The following is a 19,485-nucleotide window of genomic DNA, read 5'->3' as shown; positions in this document are numbered from 1 at the left end:
CATACATTTATTCTCCCAAAGCAAAAGCCTTCCCTTCACCCCTTTCCCTTCCCACTCCCAGCCATTTGCATTTCATTCTGAATGTTGCTACATCTTGTTGGAATCTTTCACAGTCACAGTTCATATCTAACACGTTTCTCCCTCTCCAGTTCTGATGAAGAGTCAAACAGACTCAAAACATTAACTCTGTTTTCTCTCACTACAGATGCTGCCAGACCTGCTGAGTTTATTCAGCATCCTCTGTTCTTATTCCAAAATCTAATTATTCCTTATATGCCAATGGGGCTATACACCTCCACCGCTTTCTGGTGAAGTTCATTCCATGGGTTTTTTACCCTCAACATGCATCTCTTCACTCAGTCAAACTGTATGTAAATGTTTTTGTGAGAGTTTGGTGTGCACCAATGTTGGTTGCCCTGTTTCCTACGTTACAATGGTATCTATACTTCAAAATCACGTATTCGGCTGTAAACTGCTTTGAGGAGTCTGGTGGTCAAGAGTAGTCCCCTCAGGAACTGTTTCAAAAAGGCCACTTTTCATTCTTCTACAATCCTATGAGTGAAGGCCCAATCTGTTCAACCATTCTTCCCCAGAGTGAATTGAGTGAATCTTCTCTGAACTGCCTCTAATGCAATCAGATTTTTTTTCATGTGAGGAGCCAACAACAGTACACAGTATTCCAGATCTGCTATCACCAAGGCCCTGAACAACTACAGTAAAAATTCCTTACTATTTTATTTGATTTCCCCTTGCATTAAATGCCAACATCCTGTTGGCCTTCCTAATCCCTTGCTGCATCTGCATGTCCACTTTTTGTGATTAATGTACCAGACACACACATCCCTCTGAAACATTAAGATCTGCAATCCCTCTCCATTTAAACAGCATTCTGTTGTCTATTCTTCCCACCAAAGTGGACATGTTCCCATTTTCTAAAGTTATTATGCATTTGCCAATTTTTTTGCCCACTCATTTAATCCATCTATATCGCTTTGTGAGCTTTTTAACCTCCTCTTGACAACTTACTTTCTTACCTATCTTAAAACTATAGGAAAGCATAATACAGAAAGAAGCCATTCAGCCCATTGTGTCTGTGTCTATTCAATCTTTTATCAAAGCTGCAATTTTTATGGAGCCTATCTGGATCATAAATTTTGAATCTTGAATTTGGCTAGGATAACCATGATACGCTTCACTTCAGGTATGATGGAAATGACTTAGTAGGGAGCTTTTATCAAACAATGTTTATTCAAGAATATAGTTAACATGTAGAGTAAGAAAACTAACAAGAGCTTTTATTAATTACGAACAAGAAACAAAACAACCAGAATAATGTATAACCTTTAACAAAAATATCTAAGTGTCTTCCAATCAAATCAAAACCCTTGCCATTAACAAAACCCTTTAAACAGGTTCAATACAGCAAAATCTACTACTCACATAATACTGGAATTGAGTCCTTGAGGTGGAGAATTGGATACTCTCAGTCTTGTAAGTTCTAGTAGTCCTCTTGACAAACCCAGAACAGTTTGAAATCAGAACAGCTTCCAAGAACTCCAGATAGACTCTGGTCAAGCCACCAACAGCAGAATTTCTATTCCAGGAAGGCTTTCTGCTAACCCACAGAATTTCCAAGATCACAGAGAGAGAAATACTTCTTTTCAGCTTGCTGTCCCTTCTAAAACTAAAAACTCAAGTCTGTAGCTCAGAACTAAAAATGAAAGAGCTCCTTTCGCCTGGCCTGCAAACAGTTTTTCTCCCAACAAGACAGAGTACAAAACAACAACAGGCAACACAGTAGTTAGCATTGCTGCATGACAGCTCCAAGGACCTGGGTTTGATTCCTGGCTTGGTTCACTGTCTATGTGGAGTTTGCACATTCTCCCTGTGTCTGCGTGGGTTTCCTCCGGGCATTCCAGTTTCCTCCCACATTTCAAAGATGTGCAGGTTGGGTTGATTGGCTATAGTGGGTTGAATTTCCATAGTATCCCAGAATGGGTAGATTAAAGGAATTAGTGGGGTAAATGTGGGGGTTGAAGGGAAAAGGCCTGGGATGGGATTGTTGTTAACTCAATTGATTGTGGACTCAATGGGCCGAGTGTCCTCCTTCTGCACTATAGGATTTTTATGATTCTATGAATCCAGAGTTAAAATAAACAGACCCCAATTAAACTATTGAAGTAACAATAAAAGGACCTCTCATAGACAACTCGACAGCAATGAAACCAAACTGATAAAGGTCTGCTTACAACAGGATTTGAAAACAAAAACTTTCTTAAAGGTCAGTACCTCAAGTTCTTTGATTTCCTCAACCTCTTTCAGTATCTTTCCACTTATTGAGTACTTCCTTGCTTTGTTTGCCCTCCTCAAAGGCAGTACCTCACATTTTTCCGGATTGAATTTGATTTGACACGTCTCCATCCATTTAACCAAACCATTGATATCATTCTGAGTTGATAGCTATCTTCTTCACAATCAAGTACACAACCATTTTTTGCATGATCTTCAAATTTTCCAATCATGTCTCCCATAATTAAATCTAAATCTTGGTGCCATTGGCAAATTTAGCTCCCTTGATCCAAGTCATTGACGTAGATTGTAAATAGTTGAGGCACCAGCACTGATAGCTGCGGCCCTCCAGTAGTTACAGCTTGCCAACCTGACAAAGACTCTTTTATTCTCAGTCTCTGCTTCCTGTTAGCTAAGCCAATCCTTTATCTGTAATTTATTACCCTCGACACCTGGTCTTATCTTATGTGGTAACCTTTGATGTGGCATCTTATTGAATATCAATTGACAATCCCTTTTTTGACTTTACAACACACACACCCACAGCATAAGTGTTCTGTATCTAGGCAGGAAATATAAGGGAAAATTTGTATGTAAACGCATGCTGTAACTGCACACCTATACCAATCTTAACATTGTAGCCCTCAATGGAATTGTTGTTGGTGGAGGCTTGATGGGCCGAATGGCCTCCTACAGCATTGTAGGGATTCAGTCCTAGCAATCATAGGAACCCTACAGTGCAGGAGGCTACTCAGCCTATCGAGTCCAAAATGGCAACAACTCCACATATTTACTCCGCTGATCCCTCTAACCGACACATCCCAGAACACTAATGGTCAATTTAGCATGGCCAATCAAACCTAACCCGCACATCTTAGGACTGTGGGAGGAAACCGGAGCATTCGGAAGAAACCCACGCAAACATGGGGAGAATCTACAAACTACACACAGGCAGTGACCCAAGCTGGGAATTGAACCCAGGTCCCTAGAGCTGTGAGGCAGCAGTGCTAACCACTGTGCCACCCTAGTTATTCATCCTAGTTATGACTGTAACACTACATTCTGCACTGTCCTTTCCTTCTCCTCCATGAATGGTACATTTTGTTGGTTTAACGTGCAAGAAACAATACTTTTCACTGCGTCCCAATTCATGTGACTACAATAAATCAAATTAAATATGATTTTAACCTTTAAACTAACATAACGCTCTCTATTCTACATTGAATTGAGTACTGATTGACAGCGTTTACCATTGTCAGTAGATTTATCTTTGATGCCTACATTTGGAGAAAAGGTCATACAGTGATTGATGTACAATTGGTCTTGCTGCAGTGCTTGGGGCAGGTAGGAACCTCCAGAGCGGTCACACTGGAAGCGTGTGTTCCACTCGGAACACTGAGGGGAAACACGCAAGATGGCTGTGTGTGCGGTGGACAGAAGCCGAACAAACATTGAAAAAACAATTGCTGTCTAATTAAACAAGTGGCTGTAATACGGACGGGCTTTTTGAGAGCCGCCCAACAACGCGAAAGGGGAAATGTTCGCCAAACCTTTTCGCGTCAAGTCCAACACTGCGATCAAAGGGTCGGATAGGTGAGCTCATGATGTCCGCTCTGTGGTGTGTTCCGCCGGCTCCCTCCCCTGAGGAGACGATGAGCCGCCTTTAGAGGTTAAACGTCTTTCTCATTGACAAATAATCGGAATCAATAAACTCCAGCACGTCAGAATGTAATGTTTACGCGTCAGTGTCACGGTGATTTGAGCTAATTAAACTGCAGTCTCTAGACAGTCCCAATCCCCCTTTGGCAGGCCTCAGATTATCAGCAGAAAGTTGTTGCTGAGTCTTTTTCTCTCCTGTACAGCACCACAGCTTCTTATTATTTTCAATCTAATATGTTACGAGACCTTCCAGGAACTCGTGAAGTCAGTTCTAACCCCAGGGGCAGGAAACTTGTTTTTAAATAATGCATTTCACAGCAGGGTTATAGCCAGTGAAGCACTTTTGAAGAGTAGGAACGGCAAAAGTGTGTTCACTTTATCTTAAAATCCCTTACAGTGCAGAAGGAGGCCATTTAGCCTGTTGAGTCTGCACCGACCCTCCGACAGAGTATGTACCCAGGCCTTTGATCCGACCCTTTGATCTCATTGAGACGTATAAGATGATGAATGGGATGGATAGGATAGAGGTGGAGAGACTCTTCCCGCTCAGAAAGGACAGTAGGACTAGGGGGCACAGCCTCAAGATAAAGGGGGGGCGGTTTAGAATGGAGTTGAGGAGGAACTTCTTCACTCAAAGGGTGGTGAATCTCTGGAATTCTCTGCCCATTGAGGTGGTGGAGGCTGCCTCGCTAAATATTTTTAAGACGCGGGTTGATGGGTTTTTGATAAGTGAGGGGATTAAGGGTTATGGGGAGAGGGTGGGAATGTGGAACTGAGCCACGACAGATCAGCCATGATCTCATTGAATGACGGGGCAGGCTCGAAGGGCTAGATGGCCTACTCTTGCTCCTATTTCTTATGTTCTTATCCCTGTAACCCCATGTGTTTATCCCACTAATTCGCCATCCCACACATCCTGGGCCAGTAAGCAACAATTTATCATGGCCAACCCAGCTAACCTACACATCTTTGGACTATGGGACGAAACTAAAGCACCTGGATGACGCAAACGTGGGGAGAACGTGCAGATTCCACATTCTCACCTAAGGTTGAATTGAATCCAGGTCCCTGGTGCTGTGAAGCAGTAGTGCTAACCACAGTGCTACTGTGAAAATCACCCTGCTTGGTCTGCACCTTGTGTACCTACTGTATATACCTATTATCGCTGTCTAAGAGACCAAATATGCATATGACTCGAGTTGATTTGTTTCAGGCTTGCTGAATCCAAAATGAAATCAAGAAGTGCTGGAAGTACTCAGTCGGTCTGACAGCATCTATGGAGAGAGAAGTAGAGCTAATGTTTCAAGTCCAATATTACTCTTTTGAACTGCAAGTTTCTGAAGAAGTCATATTGAGCTCAAGATGTTAACTCTGTTTCCCTCTCCGCAGAGACTGCCAGACTTGCTGAGTTCTTCTAGCACTTTTTGTTTCAGCTGTCCAGCATCCACAGTGCTTTGCTTTTAGTTTAGCTGCCAAATGCAAAACCAGAGCAAGATGGAAGATGTACGTGGCAAAATGCTGGGAGGAGGGGGAGGAAACGCGTGTTAATTATTTTTACTTAACTTTAGATGGGTGTGGGGGGGGTGGGAGAGACAAAGTGCAGCCTATCTTGACAAATGGAGACAGAGGAATTATAAATATTTTCAGTTTGAATTCTCAGTTTAACAAAATCATTTTGTTCCAGTGTCAGGGGAATGGATAATGTGTACAATGGATCAGTTCTAGCCATATTTTCAATAAAAAGTTTTTGCTGTACTGTCTGCTCTCAAATCCACATCCCAGTTAGGTTAAAGATTGCTTGGTGACTAGACAATCTCTTTGAAGTGATAGTGATATACACCCAAAAGACTGGTGTAGACAGAGGATAGGCTGGAGAGAGGGTAGAGACAAATTCATTGTTACTGATGTTCAAGTCATATACTTGGAGTTTGATGATTAATTTTATCACTTTCACATCTTTTGTTGACAATTCTTTCAGCATTAAAGGTATTGCTCACCCTCCAGTTTAAATCAAGTAATTAAGTTTAAGTGAACTTTTGAAGTTGGCACAAGAATAATTTTACTCATGGAGAACATTGGGATCCAAGAGGAAAGATTGTTACATCCAAATTTGTTAGATTACCTGGCTGTTTGCGAGATATGCTCCAAGGGGGAATAATTTAACTAATTGTGGATTTAATCAGTCTTTATGGAAACTGTCTTCCTTGCATGAATTTAGTTTAAAATTATGGTATATATTCTGAGTCATAACATTAAAATCGTGACTTGGGTTTTGATGTTCAAAATGTTTCTGATGAAAATGAATTGCATAATAAAATGCACAACCAGTGCTAAAATGGTCTCCCTTTTTAAAATTCAGTCTTTGGTTTCTGGTTTGCATTCAGTCTACTTCTGGATGGCATGTTCTGTAAAAGCAACTATAGGGTCCAAAATTAGATGGTGGCAAACTGTTCTCAGATCTTAAAGCTCTGCAAAGACTCCTTTTGTGTGTGGTTTTTGAAATTAAATATTACCTTCAGTGATTGCAAGACTGTGTTTTAGAAATATAGAAAATAGGTGTAGGAGTAGGCCATTCAGCCCTTTGAGCCTGCAGCACCATTCAATATGATCATGCACTTTCAGTATCCCGCTCCTGCTTTCTCTCTATACCCCTTGCTCTTTTCAGCCATAATGGCCATGCCTCTTGAACATATCTAATGAAGTGGCCCCAACAGCTTTTTGTGGCAGAGAATTCCACAGGTTCACAACTCTGAGTGAAGATGTTCATTCTATCTCAGTCCTGAATGGCTTACTCCTTATTCTTAGACAACGAGGACTTCCCCAACATTGGGAACGTTCTTTCCACATCTAGCCTGTCCAGCCTCATCAGGATTTTATATGTTTCTATGAGACTCCCTCTCATTCTAAATCTCAGCGAGTACAAGCCCAGTCGACCCAGCCTCTCTTCATTTGTCAGTCCTGCCATTCTGGGAATCAGTCTGGTGAACCTTCACTGGACTCCCTCTATAACAAGAATATCCTTCCTCAGACTAGTAGACCAAAACTGCACACAATACTCAACGTGTGGCCTCACTGAGCCCCTGCATAACTGCAGCAAGACATCCCTACTCCTATACTCAAATCCTCTTGCTATGAAGGCCAGCATGCCATTAGCTTTCCTCACCACCTGCTGTACCTGCATGCCAGCCTTCAGTGACTGTTCCACCACGATGTCCAGGTCAAGTTGCACTTCCCTTTTTCCTAAACTGCCACCGTTCAGATAATCGTCCTTCCTGTTTTTGCTACCAAAGTGGATAACTTTACATTCATCTGCATTATATTGCATTTGTCAAGTATTTGCCCACTCAGTCATCATGTCCAAGTCACCCTGCAGCCTCTTAACATCCTGCTCGCAGCACACACTGCCACCCTTAGTGTCATCTGAAAATTTGGAGATATTGCATTCAATTCCTTCGTCCAAATCATCAATGTATATTGTGAACAACTGGGGTCTCAGAACTAAATCCTGTGGTTCACTAGTCACTGCTACTCTGAAAAAGACTCGTTTATTCCCACTCTCTGTTTCCTGTCTGCCAACCAGTTCTCTATCTAAGTCAGTACTTTACCCCCAATACCATGAGTTTTAATTTTGCTCACTAATCTCTTGTGTGGGACCGTGTCAAAAGCCTTTCAAAAGTCCAGGTACACAACATCCTTTGTACTGGTTACATCCTCACAAAATTGCAGAAGATTTGTCAAGTGCAATTTCCCTTTAGTGAATTCATGCTGACTTGGACCGGTCCTGTCACCACTTTCCAAATGCTTAGTTATTACATCCTTAATAATTGACTCCAGCATTTTCCTCACCACCCATGTCAGGCTAACTGGTCTATAATTCCCCGTTTTCTCTCCCTCCTTTCTTAAAAAGTAAGGTTACATTAGCTACCCTCCAATCCATTGGAACTCTTTCAGGGTCTATAGAATGCTGAAAGTGATCACCAATGTGTCCACTATTTCTAGGGCCCCTTCCTTAAGTACTCTGGGATGACAGGCATCAGGCCCTGGGGACTTATTGGGTTTTAATCCCAGCAATTTCTCTGAAACAATTTCCCAACTAATAAGGATTTCCTTCAGTTCTTTCTTCATGCTAGACCCTCTGTCCCCTTGTATTTCTGCAAGATTATTTGTTTTCTCCTTAGTGAAGACAGATCCAAAGTATTTGTTCAGTTGGTCAGCCATCTCTTTGTTGCCAATTATGAATTTGCCTGATTCTAATTGTAAGCGACACTTGTCTTCACCAGTATTTTTCTCTTCACATATCAGTAGAAGCTTTTGAGGTCAGGTTTTATGTTTTCTGCAAGCTTACTGTCATATTCTATTTTCCCCTTCTGAATTAAACACTTTGTCCTCTTCTGCTGAATTTTAAATTTCCGCCAGTCCTCTGGTTTGCTGCTTTTTTTGGCTAATTTACATGCCTCCTCTTTGGCTTTAAAAGTATTCCTGATTTCCCTTGTTAACTGTGGTTGAGTCACTTTCCCCGTTTTACCCTTATGCCAGACAGGGATGTACAGTTGTCAAAGTTCATTCATATGTTCTTTAAATGTTTGCCATTGCCTATCCACTGCCAACCCCTTAAGTACCATTTGCCAGCTTATCCTGGCACGACTCAGACCATCAAAGTTAGCCTTCCTTAAGTTCAGGACCTTAGTCTCAGACTTAGCTATGTCACCGTGCACCTTAACGAAGAATTATGATCACTGTTCCCTAAAAGATCTCGCACTTCAAGGTTAATCCTTTCAAATGAATTGTTTATCATTATTGACAATGTTATAGAAGTTGGGGCATGAAGCAGCTTTAAAATTACAGAGGAATGGGGATTTGTTAGGAAGTAAACCTATTTATTTTGAAGTACTGCATTTGACAATGTTGTGCTACAGGTGATACAGTCCAGCTACTGCATCCCAGCCACGCTGCCCTGCAAATCCTTGACTGCAGTACGAAAGTGATGTTTCACGTATTGGACTGCTGAGTGAAATAAAAACATCAGACTACTATAATGTTTGAAAAAAGCTTTGCTTAGGGAAAGTGAAAACTGATTGGAACAAGAGAGAGAACAAGAACACTCTGTACACAGTGGAATGAAACTATGTAAATACACACTAAGAGATTTAAAAGTAGAAACCCAAACATGGATTGATTGTCGTGAGAATTAATGTGTTGATAAAGAATTATTATTTTAAGCATCCGATCCAAATTGCTTTTCGTTCCACAGGAGGAAGCTCAGGGCTGACTTACAGTCTGCCTTCCCTTCTTTATCCGGTGAGAAACTGTCACAACTCATACCGAGCAAGGAGCAGCTGAATGTGGTGAAAATGTATTTACACAAAGGAGAAGCAGTGACTGCCTACGTTTTGAATAAGAACCCCATCTTTTTTGAACTGAACAAGAGAATTTATCCAACAGGTGTGTGTGATTTATTTAAAAACTGCTGTAATCAGAAAACACAATTTCATAAGAGTAGAAGTTAAGTCTGCAGGTTGGGTGGATTGGCCATGGTAAATTGCCCCTTAGCGACCCAAGATGTGTAGAAAGACCATGTCAGCAAACCCATGGGATCACCAATATCCGGAAGTTCCTCTCCATGTCAGTCACTATTCCTGCACTGTTGCTAGGTCAAAATCCTGGAATCCCTCCCTGACAGCACAGGGTGTACCTACATCACATAGACTGTAGCGGTTCAAGAAGGCAACTTACCACCACCACCTTGAGGGCAATTAGAGATGGGCAATAAATGCTGGCCTAGCAGCAAAGCCCACATCCCTTGAATGAATTAAAGAACAAACTGATGTCGTACCTGAATCTGTCAAATTTAATTTTGTGCACTTGTTTTACTGTATTCTGACCTCAAAATTCCATCTCCAAAGTAATGCGCCATTGATGTTCTGTTCCACGGTGTCATCTACCTGAGTCAAGTGGCAATTTAGCAGGGCCAATCAACGTAACCTGTACATCTTTGGACTGTGGGAGGAAACTGGAGCACCTGGAGGAAACCCACCCACACAAGGAGAGCATGCAAACTCCACACAGGCAGTCACCCAAGGCCAGATTTGAAACTCGGTGCTTGGCACAGTGGCACTGCTAACCACTGTGTCACCATGCCACCCATTATTCCTGTTGTTAACTGAAGCCTTCTCTGAAGCTAGCCCACTGTCAATGTTGGATCCTGCCAACCATGACTGGTAACCCAGAGCCCTGTGTGCACCCCTACCCTTATGTGCCAACACTACCAGAAGGGACACATGAGGAGAGAAGCATGATTGGCCAGAGATAGAGAATGAAAATAGGAGATAAAACAGATGAAAACATCTTGTAAAGAGAGGAAAATAGGAACAGCATATTAACACAAACCCATAAGAGTACAACATAGGAAGGAAACACACACACACACGTGCGCGCGGATATATCTTGTTGACTTTGACATGGCTAACAGAAGTAGGTGTCTTCTTGTACACTTACCACCACAAGATTAACAGAACAATTTTTCTCTCATTAACTTTATGGCACAAGCATCCTGATTGTTTGCCTGTCTCTACCATTGCTTGAGAAAACAAACAATTTCATTCCATTATAATATTTCAGCTGATTACTGACATGTGCTTGCTGATTTAAAAATACAGCAGGACAAAAAATGCCCTCTTTAAGTACATCAGTTTATGGTTCTTTTCCTGTACATTACATTGTATAGCATGGACCTGACTCAGCTACTCCTTTATATTTCTGCATGCCAAAAACAAAAATCAGGAGGGTTGTACTGTATCTGTATAGTTATTTCCCATTAATCATGATAAAGCTGCAGGACGGTATGTTTCATTATAATTTAGTTAATTGGATGTCAAGTGCTTTATGCTACCAAGCCCAGTAATTAATACTTTTTTGCTGGAACATCCTGCTTCATCCTGTTCCCCATTCCAGATGTTGACTTGTACTCTGTAGCTTAGTTTTATTATAATCTTTTGGGTATATTTTATTTTACTGTTGTTTCTAAAAAAAAAACACAATTTAACTGGAAATCAGTAAAATGAAATTATAGAGGAGTATGGAGTACTTTGCTGTAAACCATGAGCTGAACAGGAAGGGGAGCCATCATTTTTCCACTGGAATGACCTCAGCCCAGCAGCATTTAACTGACCAAATTACTCTGGAAGGATATGGGGGTAAAAAGAATTATACCAGATTTTCAAAGGGGTATGTAGTACTTCTCATTCCTTGTTAAGATCCCTGATGTTAGGGTTTCAGTCCCTATTTTAAAAATAATTCAGAATTTTCACATCTAATGCCAGAACAGATGTCTTAACAAAAACATTTTTATTCATTGTAATACTGATAATTAGTTTTTTCAGCCCCAAATTCCCACTGTTTTGATTTATTTGCATGGCTTAATTTGATTTACTGGTATTAGAAATGCAAGATGGTTATGTTTTAAAATGTCTCCTCTAACTTAAGGTGATACAGAATGTTCTGGATTGGTGATGGTGATCGCACCTCTGACCAGAGACAAGCCATTGTGATTTGGTTTCCATGGAAAATAAATCCAAACTGAAACCTTTTGAAAATCAAGCAATAGTTTTCAACTCTTGGCAAAGAAAAGTGACCATTTTTTCACCCTCATGCAGAAAAAGGATACTTTTCACACCTTGACACAAAAAGTAATGGTTTTCACGCCTTGATATGGAAAGGTGACAATTTTCACACCTTGACACAAAGCTGACAGAAATGTGAAGAAAACTGACCTACAAGCATGACCATTTTCATATCCTGATACAGAAAAGGGACCACTTTCATGCTTTGATACAGAATGGTTGAGCCAGTTGACCAATTATCAGCGCACCCTAATTGCTCCCTGTTAGCTTGTCTTGGTACCTGTTTTTTGTCAATCTTAAACAGAAGTGTTCCCATTTTCATAAGCATGCTCATCAGCTGGTTCTTACTAGCTTGGCCCTATGCAGTTACAACAATCATTTCATGCAAGTATGAAAGTATTCTGAAGCACGTACATAGGCTCAGGTTAGAAAAGTTCACTTAGAGTTTGGATTCCGATATTTGAGGGAAGGCATATTAAAATGGGGACTTCGGATGCTGACTTGATCCCCTTGTAAAATGTGATTTACTCACAGTGGACTGGCTTTCAAAAGAAGTTGCATCCTGGTATGACGGGGGAAAATAAGCCTGCTGGAAAGCTGGGAGTAACCTGGAACTCATTCTTGTGTTGCTGTGTATCTGTCAAAAGTGTAGTGCACGCTGACATGAGTTGTAAGGTGTGTCTCAATCACATCAGTTAGTAATGCTTTTATTTTGTTCAATGGATTAATTGCCCATTAGTTAATATTTGGTGTATGTTGATTTTAATTTGTTTGTTACAGTAAAAGTCTTAAAATATGAAAGCTTTGCAAACTGAAAGATTTGGCTCTTTTGGAAGCTATTGGTCTCTATGGGGATTATAACACTGTTAATTCATATATTTAGCATGTGAAAATCACTGAATAATCAGAAATACTCTGTAATGACAAACACTGTTCTCTGCTTTTGACAAGTGAAGAAATTTTGTTAATGTTTAAACAATAACGTAAAGACTTCAACATTAAATCTGATTTCAGCATCAGGTCTGAGTGAATTGTTCCCATTTGTATGGAGCATCCAGTGAATACAATGGAGGGGGTGAGCAGTGTCTTGGTGACAATGGGGGCTACTTTAAGATGGACGACTGCCATTATACGTCTTTCTGGAAAGAAACTAGTAACAGGCAGCTAATTTGATACCATGCATATTTCTCTATTGGTCAAACTCAGAATTCCTTTCTCCCCGTGTCTTTTGTGTTTAGTAATTTGATATATTTTTATTTCTATTGCACAGTGTATACCCTCTGGTCTTACCCAGATCTGCTCCCTGCATTCACAACATGGCCTGCTGTACTGACAAAACTTGCTGGAGGAGCAGGTGAGGCATCTGAAAGCCAAAGGCACAAAAACGTTTTATAAAGAGAAAGATTTAAAATGACTTCAGTCTATGTAATAGTTCACATTTTGTGGAAGAATATTTTCTGTTCCTATAACTACTTGAGTATGAGCCGTTTAGCTAAACTTGACGTGGCGACTAAATAATAAAACTTAAGAAAGCATTCTGTAATCCTGAATGCCACTTAATTCTCAAGATTTTCCAAATCACTACTTGCCAGAGCGCATTCATCTTTTATGTCAATTGTTTTCTGTTTTGTGGCTTTCTTCAGTGTTCATCTGTGGAGCAGTCATCACAAATCCTTATTGAATGTATTTATTAGGGTGCAGTTTTAGGAAAATAAATAAATAATCCAATTTCATGGAAGGCAGAAGAGTCCTTAGACTTTTGTGGAAGAAAACACCTTTTTATGCTTTAACTACAAATAGCATAGCATTTTTAACTTAAACGTTGCAAGGTGATTCTCGAACAGCTTCTTCCCTGCTGCTGTCAGACTTTTGAATGGACTTACTTTGCATTAAGTTGATTTTTCTCTACACCATAACTATGACTGTAACACTACATTCTGCACTCTCTCATTTTCTTCTCTATGAACGGTATGTTTTGTCTGTTTGGCACGCAAGAAACAATACTTTTTACTTTATGTTAATTCATGCGACAATAATAAATCATATCAAATCAAAAAGAGAGTCAGAGGTCTGGGAAAGATAGTCCAGAACTTGGGGCCTAGACACCTGAGCCACCAGTGATGGAGAGATTAAAATCAGGAATGCACAAGAGACCAAGGATTAGAAGGGCATGGTTGAGGGGCTGGAGGAGTTTACAGAGACAGAGAAGGGCAAGACCATAGAGGGATGAGAATTTTAAAGTCAAGACATTGCTTAATTGGGAGTTCAGTGAACACAGGTGATAGGGGTTAAGACATGGACAGCAAATTCAAGCCTGCTTTTCTTTCAAATCAAAGTTTCACTTGAAGTATTTTGGAAAAAATTATTTGCCATGGCCATATTAGCTTTCAAAAAGTTTGACGTGCCTTTTCTGAAAGAATATTGTACACATGTACTCAGTGGTCACTGCAGATCGCCAATGCGCCATCACTATGTAGCAAGCTCTGTCAGTTGCTGATTGAGGACTGCACATTCCTTTGCCTTAACCAAACCATTGTGTAACATCTCATCATCTATGATGCAATGTAATTGCACTTATTCAGTGAGTGTAATTAGACTGTCCAAACTATTCATTCTACTCGTGTGAGTTAGGGTTTGTTTAATATTGTTGGTGAACTTCAGACCATCCAAAACTGCTGCCCATGCCCTTACTTTCACCAAGTCCCATTCATTCCCATGTTCACTAGCCTACATTCACTACCAGTCAAAGTGTTGATTGTAGAATTTTCTTTGTTGTTTTCAAATCCATCCATTGCCTCACACCTTCTCCATCTCTGTAATCAACTTCAACCCCAAAAAGCCCCAAGATATTGACATTCATCTAATTCTAGAGTTTGAGCATCCTTGGTTTTATTGCATCACAATTGCCAGTCAGGCCTTCAGCTAACTATTCCCTAAGCTCTAGAACTCCTCCCTGAATCTCTGACTCTCTACTTTGCTTTCTTCCTTTAAAACATTTCTTAAAACTGACCTGTATAAACAAGCTTATAAACATGTGCCCTAATATTGCCTTATGTGTCTTATTGCCCCTGTCGGGATTCTGCACCAAGAACATCTGAACTTTATCAGCCACCCTCCTGGCAATATTGGATTACCAAGAAAATATAGTTTTTATAATACCATACTTGCTTTGAATACTAAGAAAAGATGTTTTTAATAATAGAGTACTTGCTATTTAATCATAAGAAAATATGGTTTTTATAATTGAGTAGTTGCTGTTTAATCCTTTGCCATCAACCTAATGGAAAATCAACCAGGGCGTATACTAGGGACCTGATCCAATGTCTCCAGTTTTATGCCTCTACATTGACTATTCCAAAGCACTCCTGACCTGCCTCCCACTTTCTATCTTCTGTAAACTTGAGGTCATCTGAAACCCTGCTGCCCATGTCCTAACTTGGATCAAACCCAATTCACCTGTCACTCCTGTGCTCACTCTCCAATGTAGGTCTCTGGTTAAACAAATCCCTGATTTTAACATTTTTATCCTTGCTTTCACATCTATCCATGATCCCATACTCTCTATCTTTGTAATCTCCTCAAGCCCTACAACCCTTTGAGATATCTGTACTCCTCTAATTCTGGCCTCTTGAGCATCCCGAATTTTAATTGCTGCACCATGATGGTTGTACTTTTAGCTGCCAAGGCTGTTAGCTCTGAATTTCCCTCCTTACACCTCTCTTCTCTTTCCTCCTCTTAAGACTGTCGCTAAGGCACTGGCCAAAAGCTTGGTCAAAAAGGTGAATTTTAAGGACAATGTCAGATTAGGTTTATAATGTTCCTTTGAAGTGCTTTGTGTCATTTTATTCCTCGGGCAAGTAAATACAAGTTGCTGCTTTTCTTGATGAGAAGTTGTCAGGCAGCAGGAGAATCCAGTACAGCTTCTTGTGGGGAAAAAGGCATTCATTGTAATTTTGAACTTTCAAACAAATATTCAAATGTAAGGGAGAGAGAATGCAAAACATTCACTTTATAAACATCTTGACACATCGCTAAATTACTGTGAACTTTGCTTCTGAGGTTAATCACAGCAACTGAACCCCTCTATTAAATTGTACTATGGGGATTCAATCCAAGAAATTATTTTAATTTTAGCTTTGTGTCTTTTTATTTCTGGTTATGCATTTGATTTTAACCCAAGCTTTCGCTGCCATGTTTTAGTTTTTGGCAAAGGTTTTAGTCAAATATTGGGTGGGATTTTCTGGTTGCTCCTGCCGATAGGATCTTCTGGTCCTGCTGACAGTGATACCATGCTGTGAGTTCCCCAGCTGCAGAGGGTGAGAAAATTGGAACTCTGTTGACAGTGGCGGGACTAAAAGATCCCGCTGCTGGCCCAGGGCAGGTCATCTCCACCTCCACAAAACAGAGTGCAGAAAACCCCACCCATTAGCTTTTTTGTCGTGTTCTTTTTTCCAGGATTTATCTTTTTAGGAATTATGTTTTGTAAATTGTTATTTCTCAGACAAGGCCACATGTTGAAAAACTATTAGATGAATGGCAATGAAGACATGAGTCATCTATTCCAACTTCCAAAGTTGTGACTACTGGACAGTGTTGTAGTCATAAGCACAGGAAACAAATGTCAAGAGTGATGGGAGTAAAACAATATGCTTGCTCCTGTTCCATTTTATCAAGTCTATCATATAACTATCTTGAATTTCCCTAACTTATTTGAGTGTACTGCTTTCCCTGATAGATATTTATACAGGAAGTCAGTTAGCTCAGTTGGCTGGATAGCAGGTTAATGATGCAGAGCGACCCCAACTACAATTCATGTACCAGCTGAAGTTAATCATAAAGGCTCCCCCCTCCTTCTTAACCTTGCCCCTCACCTGAGGTGTGGTGATTCTCAAGTTTAAATCACTACCAGTGGCCATTTGGGACTATGGCGACATTACGTTTTACATATTTGTATAAAGCTTTCTTTTCCTAGGATCTTAAGTTAAATTTTCTGGGATATAGAATTTTAAATCTAGTGTTTGCAAATCATACTTAAATGTACAACCTCTAATTGTACTGTTTGGACTGACAAACTAATATTCTAGATTTGTCTTGCCAATGCCATTTAAAACTTTATATGAAATCAGTTAGGTTGCCCCAGACTTCACTCACTAGATGATCAAGGTTAGGCTTCTCTAGTCTGAGTTTGTTCCCCTTTGTACGTGATCATCCTTGATGTTGTTCACTCCTCCAATCCATAAAACTCCCTTTTGAAGTGTGTTAACCAGCAATGTACACAGCCAAATTCTGACTGGTATGTCATAGAAGTCAGCATAATCTCAAGAGACTTGCACTGCAGTGCAATAGTTTAGTATCATTTGCCCATAATCTTACTTCAGTTAATCTTTATAAAAATATGTCTTATAACAATTAAATATCAACCTACATGGCTGAATCATTGATATTCATTACTCTATTGCTCACAAAATTAAAATTAAAAGTTTCTACATTTGATTAAAATATTAATAACTTACAGATTTAATACAGAAATTGCTTTCTAATGGATATCTGCTGTTTTAACATTTGGATTCACTGCATGCAGTAAGTCTGGATTATTTTACTGTTATAGATCTTATGTTGCCTGGAGTGGTTGTGCCACCTTCTGGTCTTCCTGAGGTAGGGCAGGGAGATCTTTGTGCCGTTAACCTTGTTGAAAACAGGTACAGTATTCCCATTACTACATTTAGATGTCCAATTTTTATCCCTTTTGCAAAGTTTGTTTGCAAGAAATCTTTTTTTAAGATTGTACTGGCAGCCAATTTTGTGCTATGCATCCCACAGAAAATCATTGAAAGTTAAAGCGTGAAGCTCAGAGATGACCATTTAGCCTGTTGTTGGCCTTGTATTCTTTGTCTTGTATTCTTGCTATTCTATTGAAAGTTGCTGGTTGATGTATGTATTGCAGACAAGTGGAATGAAGATCACCACTTTCTAAAGCCGTGAGTGCACAAAACAGATCCAGCAATACAACTACTTTTAAAAAAGAGGCACACTAATTCCTCTGAGAGGGGAGGAAGATTCATGTGACCCTATTTAAATTTAAAATAAAAATGGCATTGCTTTATTTTACATCTTTTGTTCAATATATTGTAGAGCTCCAGTGGCAGTAGGCTTGGTTGCTGTACCAACAACAGAGATGCTTGTGGCTGATATGAAAGGAAAGGGTGTCATCACCCTCCATACGTATTTGGATCAATTATGGTAAGAATGGGGAGTACCTCAATTCAATTTGTAACCTTTATGTGGCCGTAAACAGATTGGTTTAAACATGGCAATTGTATTTTTAGCATTTTAACTGTTAGTATCTCTTAACATCAGTTATTGAATCCTTGCTGGCAAAGCTTTTCATCTTGCACTCATCAGGACAGTGCATAACAAGAACAAAACCAGTAACGAGAACTGTTATAATCCAGGTCAGAATTCCAAGAATTTTTAAGAAGTCATCCATTATCATAAGTTTTGTACTTTGAAGTTGGGCACCAATAAGCATAAGATGCATCACTCCAGGTATGATTCAAATTATCCACAAGAGAGCTTTCATAAAACAAAATTTATTTAAGAATACAGTTAACACATAGAAAGAAAATTAGAAATAACTTTTGCCAATTTCAAACAAGAAAGGAACAACCATGATATTGTATAAACCTTAACAGCTAAGGATACACTTGGGTGGCACGGTGGCACAGTGGTTAGCACTGCTGCTTCACAGCTCCAGGGACATGGGTTCAATTCCCAGCTTGGGTTACTATCAGTGTGGAGTTTGCACATTCTTTTCGTGTCTGTGTAGGTTTCCTCCCACAGTCCAAAGATGTGTGGGTTAGGTTGATTGGCCATGCTAAAATTGTCCTTAGTGTCCTGAGATGCACGGATTAGCGGGTAAATATATAGTGATATAGGGGTAGGGCCTGGTTGGGATTGTGGTTGGTGCAGACACGATGGGCCAAATGGCCTCTTTCTGTATTGTAGGATTTCTATGATACTGTTCCAGTACTACGTTCTTACCAACATTTATGCTCATGTGATATTGGATCTTGTATCTCTGCAAAACTTGCTGTGAACTAGTTCTTTGGATGGAGAATTGAAGCTCTGACTTCCCCGTCCTATAGCTCCCAGCACACCTCGAGGTAGAGATAGAGCCACTGCTTGCCTCTAGCTAGCAAACCACCAATAGCAAAATTTTCGCTGCAGAAAGGCAGGAAAGACTGCTTTCAACTAGCCAGGAGAATTTCCAATACCAGGGAGGGAGACAAAAACAGTCCATGCAGTTTGGAGTCCATCACCTTCTAACAAGCCAGCTGCCAAAACTGAAACTCCTGTGAGAAAAAAATCCTGTCCCACCTGACCTGTCACCTGTCAATTATTCCCAAACCACCCCCCCCCCCCCCCCAAAGGAAGGTTGTAAACTCCAGGAGAGTGCATTAGGCCCCGCTTAAAAATAAAAAGCCTATTATTTGACTCCAACACCAGTAAAAGACATACAGCTTGGTGCCTGCTTACAACTGCAGTTATCATGCTTCAAATATATCTCTTTAAGGCACAGTAGCATCGCATAACAATAGTTTATACTACATGAGAAGAGAGTGCTGATTGGTTGACAAGTGGGTTTTGATTGTTGGAGGCATTGCCATAGAAAATACACCAGGAAACAGTTAACTGTCAAGCTTTTGTGCAAATTCAAACCAGACAGGTCCACTGTGGTCAAGGCATTACCATGGTGAACTAACCAGGGAATGGTTGTCCCCCAAACTTCTGTTTAGTTGAAAAGGCGTAGTGCTTCTTGTGTTGCAAGGGCCCTGTGTGTGAATATATGTAGCTTCTAGCATACGTAAGTGAGCCACTGTGCGAGCACAACTGATAATCTTAAATTGGTTTTCAATGT

General features: G+C 40.2%; 1 protein-coding gene across 2 annotated transcripts in view; it reads left to right on the top strand.

Annotated features, from left to right (window-relative positions):
* The first annotated feature begins 3,668 nt into the window (after positions 1 to 3,668).
* Positions 3,669 to 19,485, top strand: part of eif2d (eukaryotic translation initiation factor 2D) — a 38,180-nt gene continuing 22,363 nt past the window's right edge. For both annotated transcript variants that reach the window (XM_080209977.1, XM_080209976.1), the window contains exons 1-5: positions 3,669 to 3,882; positions 9,200 to 9,390; positions 12,838 to 12,921; positions 17,176 to 17,266; positions 17,700 to 17,807. In XM_080209977.1, the coding sequence (XP_080066103.1) occupies positions 3,827 to 3,882; positions 9,200 to 9,390; positions 12,838 to 12,921; positions 17,176 to 17,266; positions 17,700 to 17,807 (530 nt within the window). In that variant the 5' untranslated portion in view covers positions 3,669 to 3,826. The remainder of the gene's footprint in view (positions 3,883 to 9,199; positions 9,391 to 12,837; positions 12,922 to 17,175; positions 17,267 to 17,699; positions 17,808 to 19,485) is intronic.

The sequence above is a fragment of the Carcharhinus amblyrhynchos genome, chromosome 22 (genome assembly GCF_965287045.1).
Source record: "Carcharhinus amblyrhynchos chromosome 22, sCarAmb.v2.hapA, whole genome shotgun sequence".
NCBI classification, from domain to species: Eukaryota; Metazoa; Chordata; class Chondrichthyes; order Carcharhiniformes; family Carcharhinidae; genus Carcharhinus; species Carcharhinus amblyrhynchos.
Note: the sequence above shows the minus strand (reverse complement) of the source record. Positions and strands in the feature narration are given on the sequence as shown.